Genomic DNA, 7,281 nt, shown 5'->3' with positions numbered 1-7,281 from the left:
CAGTATGCATTGTCAGCTGTGAGGCCTTCTAGAGAGGTATGTGCCTTTCCAAATCATGTCCAAGCAATTTAATTTACCATAGGTGGACTCCAGTCAAGGTGTAGAAACATGTCAGCAATGATCAAGAGAAATGGGAGGCACCAGAGCTAAATTTCAAGTGTTGTTGCAAAGGGTCTGAATACTTATGCCAATGTGATAGTTCAGTTTTTTCTTTTTAATAAATTTACAGACATTTCTAAGATTTTGTTTTCACTTTGTTGTTATGGGGTACTGAGTGTAGATTAATGAGAAAAAAATGAATTTCAACAACTGTAGTATCAGGCTGCAGCATAACAAAATTGACAAAAGTGAAGGGGGTCTGAATACTTTCTGAATGCACTGTATATGTATTTTCCTTTATACATGTGGAGTATGCTGTATTTGCTCTATATGCAAAAGTAAACACAGCTGTTTTAAATCTGAAACTCTAGACTATTCTCTACCATAGAAAAAGTTTGACTGTATAAACCAAAGAAAAAAGACCAACTGTAAAGAAATCCTTGTTCTTCATCAGCTAAACTTTTCTTCGGCAAGCTTATTTAGGAGCTTTTAAGTACCGGAGTAGGAATTGTCTCCCGAAAATTGGACTGAAAGCACCAGCCAATTTGAATAAACAGCAACAAAATCTAAGGCAAGCTTGAACTAACAATTTGGAAAGACTGAACAAGATTTGGTGCGGTTTCTCCCAGGAAAATACAGGTTTCCTGCCTCAGAGTAACAAGTAAAAGTTTCAACCAAGCCTGAAGAACACAGAATATAAATTGGGTACTCCTTTATTTCTGCCTAGTGCAACTTCTTTCTGTATCTTTTCCCTTAACATGCAACATTTCCTATTATTTTAATGATACAAATTCCTGTTTTACATAGGAAAAGCTAGAAGTGACACAATAAGCACAGAGCAAAACTAATGGAAACTCCCTAGCAGAATTATTTGGTTACAAAGGAAGGTCTTGTTACATCTCCGCATGTTAACAGTCTCATAATGATTGTAGCATATCAAATAGCACACCCAGATAAAAGTTGTTTGCTTTTCAAAAAAAAATCATTGCTTATTTAATTTACTAAATGAATGGATGGAAACTAAGCAAGGAGAGAAGCAACCTAGAACTAAGGAGAAACTTTCTGACAGTTAGAACAATTAACCAGTGGAACAACCTGCCTCTAGAAGCGGTGAATGCTCCAACACTGGAAGTTTTTAAGAAGAGACTGGACAGCCATTTGTCCGATATGGTGTAGGGTTTCCTGCCTGAGCAGGGGGTTGGACTAGATGACCTCCAAGGTCCCTTCCAACTTTTATTATTATTATTATTATTATTATTATTATTATTATTATTATTATTGTTGTTGTTGTTGTTGTTGTTGTTGTTGTTGTTATTATTATTATTATTATTATTATTATTATCTGAATCTCATTCTTCATCCAAAAAACCTCTTGGACAAATCAGTCAGCTAATTAGACAGTCAAAACATACCTTTGACCATGTCTTCATATGCAAAAGACATTTGAAATAATGAAAGTTAAGATTTGATTGTGCATAAATTACTTGTTTTCTGCAACAACTTTTATTTTTGTTTGTGTGGGGGGGAAATGAGCTCTTGCCAGAATGACAGGTAGTCCTCAACTTACAATAATTCATTTAGTGACCATTCAAAGTTACAAAGTCGCTGAAAAAAGTGAAGTATGACCATTTTTCACACTTACGACCGTGGCAGCATCCCTGTGGTCGTGTGATCAAAATTCAGATGGTTCACATTTATGATAATTGCAGTGTTTCAGGATCATGTGATCCCTTTTTGCGACCTTCTGACAAGCAAAGGCAATGAGAAAAGCAGGTTCACTTAACAACTGTCTTACTAACTTAACAACTGTAATGATTCACTTAACAACTGTGGGAAGAAAGTTCCTAAAATGGGGCAAAACTCAATCATCTTGCTTAACAAAAATTTTGGGCTCAATTGTGGTGGTAAGTCAATGTATTACTCTTTATATTAAGAGTAATATATATATTACTCTTTTTATCAAGGATAGCAAACTGTAGTTCTGCAGAGGTTGTTGAACTGTAAATCCTAGCAGTCTTTTCTAACATAACCACTGGTGAGAGTTACGGTAAGTGGGAATTTATTCAGTAACATTTGCAGGGCCTCAAATTTTCAGCCCTGTACGTTCCCCCTATGAAAAAATTCCATCACTTTCATATTCCACCCTTATACAGCCCATGGCCTCATTGTCCTTTTTCCTCACAACAAATGAGGTAGATTTGACTGAGGGATTGATCTAGGTCCAACCTAGGACTACCATAGTTTCACGGTTGACTGTGGTTTTGAACCTAGGTTTCCAGTTATAATGCAACAATTAAATTGGCATAGAATTCTATTTTTAGTGCTCATATGAAGTATACCTGCCCCATATTGCTGACATTTGTTGGGCCTGTGTGACCTTCTATGCCATGAAATATGGTATTCCCCATTACTTTATCATGTAAACGAGCAGCCATTTTAGTTTTTCACAAACCAAAAGTTCTAACCTACAAGTTTGGGAAAGATTGTGTATTTCTGTGGCCCTCCAAGGTTCCTAGTGTATGCAATTTTTCCATCACAACCAAAAATAAATCATCAGCAATGAATAGTTGGACTGTGCTTTTTGTCTAAAAGCCTTTTATGTATAAAAAGGCACTGAACTGGATGGTACTTATTAATTTTCCATTACTCAACTGCTAATGAAATATACATTCAGCCTCACAGACCAATTAAAATAATATTCCCAGAAGCTGCCCACCATTTTAATTCATTCTTCCTAGTCTAGCATAATTAATTCCTTTTGTTAGAAGTCTTTGAAAGCTGCTAAGCAGCTAATAAAAAGCACTGATTTCCATGCTCTCTAAAGCCAGCCATTTCCATGCTTCTCAAGAACATTTCAGGAAGCACTACAACTTGGACTTACAATGAACCAAATCTAGGACAGCTTTTAGTAGACCAGTCTTCCCTACACAATTATGCTGGATCTGAAATTTCCTAGTTGAGTCAGGGAATTGTGGTATTTGGCCTAACAAATTTAATGCAGCTGGAGTGAGTCTTAGTGGTCTTTCTTCACTCTCTTTATCAACTGCCTATCACCCTGTGCCCATGATTTTTTTTAAACAAAATTATCCTGTCTGTATTATGTATATTCTCATTTGTTGTGAGGAGAATAAATCATTCAAGGTGATGAATATATCAAATATATATTCAAAGTCCTTCCTCCTCCTATTTTCCCCCACAAAACAACCCCATGAGGTGGGTTGGGCTGAAAATACATGACTGGCACAAAATCACCTAGCCAGCTTTCATGCCTAAGGCAGGATTAGAACTCACAGTCCCATTTTTTAGCTTTGTGCCTTAACTGCTGGAAAAAATGGCTTTCACATTTTCTGCGATCCTTCTGTGTTAGGGACAGCCTCTTAAATATTGGGCCACCATATGTGGGCTTTAAACAACTCTAGACAGTCACCAGATGGTAGCAAAAAAGATGTAGAGAGTCTTAACTTTTTTTTGCTGTTAACTATTATCCAGAGTTTTGCAATCCAGATACGGTAGCTAAATAGATGTATCCATAAAGTAATCAGGACCTAAACTCAGTTTGAGGGAATCTTAATCTTTACTTTAAACAGAACTTGGCTGAGGCACAATGGATATAAAGAAGACATAGGAAGTTTATGGAAGAATTAGGTGGACTGATAGTGTTCAGTGAAAAGAAACAGGCAAGCTTACAGTATGCTGAAGTTATGAGACGCAAGACAGTATGACACAGTGCAGTTTCTTCCAAATCTCAGCTTTTTTAAAAAGTCAAAATGTGGAATGGAATATAACTGAAAATGCACAAGCAACCTAGAGAAGCATCTGACAGGATTTCTAGAATGTAGAAGCATCCTCCATATATATTAAAGTACAATTGTCATAATTCCTAATCATCATTCAGATTCAGAAATAGAAGCTGTAGTATAATCCTAAGGAGTGCATGGGTGAAGCAATATGCTAGTATAATGAGTATTAAATATCTACAGTTTCAACATCATAAATTTAATCTGCCATGGTGGATACAGTCAAAAAAATAAAATAGGCCTCATCGCTCCCGTTACTTAATGATTAAAGAAAAATCACACAGAGAAGAGGAACACATTGTGCCAGCACTGAGTGACTTTAATTTACACCTTTAATTGTGCATCCATTTTACACCACATTAGACCATTCACATGATAAAGACTGTAACCAACTCTCTTGATACCTAGTAGCTGGACCCAAGCATTTCCCATGTCACACTTTGCCCTAGTTAAGCAATAATCATATTTGTTACACCGTGCTCCACAAACTTACACTTCTTAAAATGTAAAAAAAAAAAAATCAGGGGAGGGGGGAAAAGTAAAGGAAGAAAAAAAAGAAAAGAAAAGAAAGACAGTGTTAGTTTAGTGCTGCTCCTTAGCGCTACGACCAGACGTGGAGACCGTGACCTGGAATGTTAGAGGGTGGGGCTCTACCCACACCCCGTACTTGGTGGACTTCTCCCAACCCAGAAGGCTGCAAGACATGAAGCTCCTACAGTATGGAATGCTTCTCAAAGGGAATGGTCAACTCCTTTGCAGCTGGCTCATCCAGGAACCAGTAAAGCTTCCCAGTGTGTGGCTGAACAAGGGCAGCCGGCAGTGGGTTTTCCTCGTTGCCTTCCAAAATACGCTGTGGCAAGAAAGAAAAAGATCAGGCACCCATGCTTTCAAAAGCTACACTTTGCATACGGTATTCAAAATACATAACATAACAGAGGCAACATATTTTAAGTTGTGAGCTGCCCAGGGTCACCTTGGAACCAGGCAATGTCTAAGGAAATATATGCATAAATAAAGGTCACACACACACACACACACACTTTCCTTGCTAGGCAGCACTGGGAACAGTCATAGGTGAATTACTGCCAAAGGAAGAGCCTTACTCTTTCTTAGAAAATTCTACAATAGAAAGAAGGAGATGTGCAGCCATCATTAAAAAGGAAAAATGTGTGAACTGGACAAAGCCACAATTCAAATTGAAGCAAACAAGTTTGATTCCTCAGTGTATTAGCTCAGCATAATTAATTCCTCTCCAGCTCAGCAAGCCAAGGAGGAACGAACAAAACCTTTGCAAGAAACTTTTCAGAGCAAAACTGAAAAACCGGAGTGGCAATCCCTGTCCACAAGCTATATTTATATTCTTCTCTGCAGCCCCTAGAAATTTTGTACCATCAAAATTTGGGGATATAATATGGGAATTTGATGGCATGGGTAACAACAACTAATTCCTCCCCCTACAGACTCTTTTATTTCCTTTCCACCTGATTCCAAACTCCCCCCAATGTTTAAAATGAGGGAATAATTTTTTTGTAAAGGTTTTCCGACTTATAAAACGGGGTGGGGATACTACTGTAGTGACGGTATAGCGGGTGTCGTGAGTTTTCGACCCCTTATTTTTCCCTTTTATATCTCCTTCCAAAGGACAGTACCTTTATCACTGCAGCCTTGTTGTCCCCTGTGGCAACGAACACCACACTCCTTGCTGCATTCAGCACAGGCAAAGTCAATGTGATCCGCTCTGAGGGGGGCTTTGGGGAATCGCTAATGGCAGCCACAATCTTCTCCCGCTCCTGACACAGGAAAGTAAACATATGGGCCGTAGTGAAGGAACGGAAAGATAGACCTTGGAAACAGCATGAGCCACAACTAGGTTTACTTCATCTTTATCCATACAAATAAAGCACAGTATTTAATTCTCAAGGTCTTAAACAGAACAAATTATCTTACAAGTGTGCACAGTGTTCAAAATTAACCAGCTCTTGGAATGTTTCGTTTTCAAATGGTCCTTGACATAGAACATCTCTGTGTGCCCCAAGTCCATAAATCTTAAAAGTTGTCAAACTTGGAGACCCCTGCTGTAAGAGGATTTTCCCATGGAATACAAGTATAGATTATCAAACACGAACAAAGTTTGAGGAATTAAAGTTGTTGTTTAACCAATTGATGCTTTAACTGTTGGGGATCAGCCTCAACTATAGCTGATGTACTAGTTAACTGCAAACTCATAATGTTGGAAGCCATTTCAATTTTACTGTGTTATGATAATATGGAACAGACACACACACCTTCACATTTTCCCCCTTCTAAAAATCATACGATCACCTTTAATTTGCCCAATCACCACTTTCTTCAAAGGTACTTACACTAAAACTCCGATATAGGTATCTACATTTTAATCTAATTTATGTATCACTTATAGGATTCAAAAATTAAGCAGTCCATCTCTAAACTGGTCAGTACCAAATATTTTCAAGCTTCCATTTCAGTACAGTCTAAAGTGTTGCTCAGATCAAACAAAGAAAGGGTCAGAAATTACAGGAACAGATGATGCAAGACCAAAAGGAAAGCACGGAAAAGGAAAATTTTTATTAACACCCACAAGAGAAGCCAATCCATGTCTATTTCAAAAACCTTTATGGCTTCCCCAACGGCTGGATATTCTACTTGTCACTAGATCGGCTCACTTGCATCTTTGAGCCATTTATGAAAGAATTGCAGGGAATCAATTATACTTACTTTCACAAGTTTTTTTTTTACATTTTGCCATTTGTTACTTTCTTGATGGTCCCAGCTAGTGATAGGCATCAGCATGCTAGGATAGGCAACTTTTGGGGTCTGGAGGGCATGACTAGAATTCGAACATTAAGTTGTACCGTAAGAGCTCCTCAAAATGATCCTCATGGCAGGAGATCTTGCCTATTTACAAAATAGCTACTCTGGGACATGTGGCCAATGGCAAAACATCTGTTTAATAGAAAGCAAATTGAGGAAAATGCTTTCTTCTATCCTGCCCTTCCCTGTTGTGGCTCCGTCTTGTGAGACCCTCTTATCGGAGGAAGAAGGCTCCGAACATGAAGGAGAGGAGATGGCCAGGCCTCCCTCTCCAGGACCCTCCTCTTTGGCAAGGCCTCAGGTGTCTCCCGACGGAGAAGAGATTGACCAGGAGCCAGGTGGTTCTGAGATTGGCCAGGAGCCAGGTGGTTCTGAGATTGGCCAGGAGCCAGGTGTTTCTGAGATTGGCCAGGAGCCAGGTGTTTCGGATAGTGAGGAAGAGAAGTTGTGGCTGGATCCACGCCAGCGTAGGAGCGACAAGCGTGCGCAGCAGAAAAGGAGACGTGCCAGAGATTAAGCTGAGTCACTGGACCACACCCCACAGGCTATAAAA

The 7,281-nt window shown here is 38.9% G+C and overlaps 1 protein-coding gene across 1 annotated transcript in view; it reads right to left on the bottom strand.

The window, feature by feature from the left end:
• Nucleotides 1-4,190: 4,190 nt before the first annotated feature.
• Nucleotides 4,191-7,281, bottom strand: part of PGLS (6-phosphogluconolactonase) — a 7,092-nt gene continuing 4,001 nt past the window's right edge. Inside the window, exons 3-5 of the mRNA XM_015815724.1 lie at nt 6,490-6,514; nt 5,546-5,771; nt 4,191-4,746 (exon numbers count right to left, since the gene is read on the bottom strand). Of these exons, the coding sequence (XP_015671210.1) occupies nt 4,609-4,746; nt 5,546-5,771; nt 6,490-6,514 (389 nt within the window). The 3' untranslated portion in view covers nt 4,191-4,608. The remainder of the gene's footprint in view (nt 4,747-5,545; nt 5,772-6,489; nt 6,515-7,281) is intronic.

This window comes from Protobothrops mucrosquamatus, unplaced genomic scaffold (assembly GCF_001527695.2).
Source record: "Protobothrops mucrosquamatus isolate PMUCROS unplaced genomic scaffold, P.Mucros_1.0 scaffold370, whole genome shotgun sequence".
In the NCBI taxonomy this organism is placed as follows: domain Eukaryota; kingdom Metazoa; phylum Chordata; class Lepidosauria; order Squamata; family Viperidae; genus Protobothrops; species Protobothrops mucrosquamatus.
The sequence above is the reverse complement of the archived record's forward strand: the minus strand, read 5'-3'. Positions and strand labels throughout refer to the sequence as shown.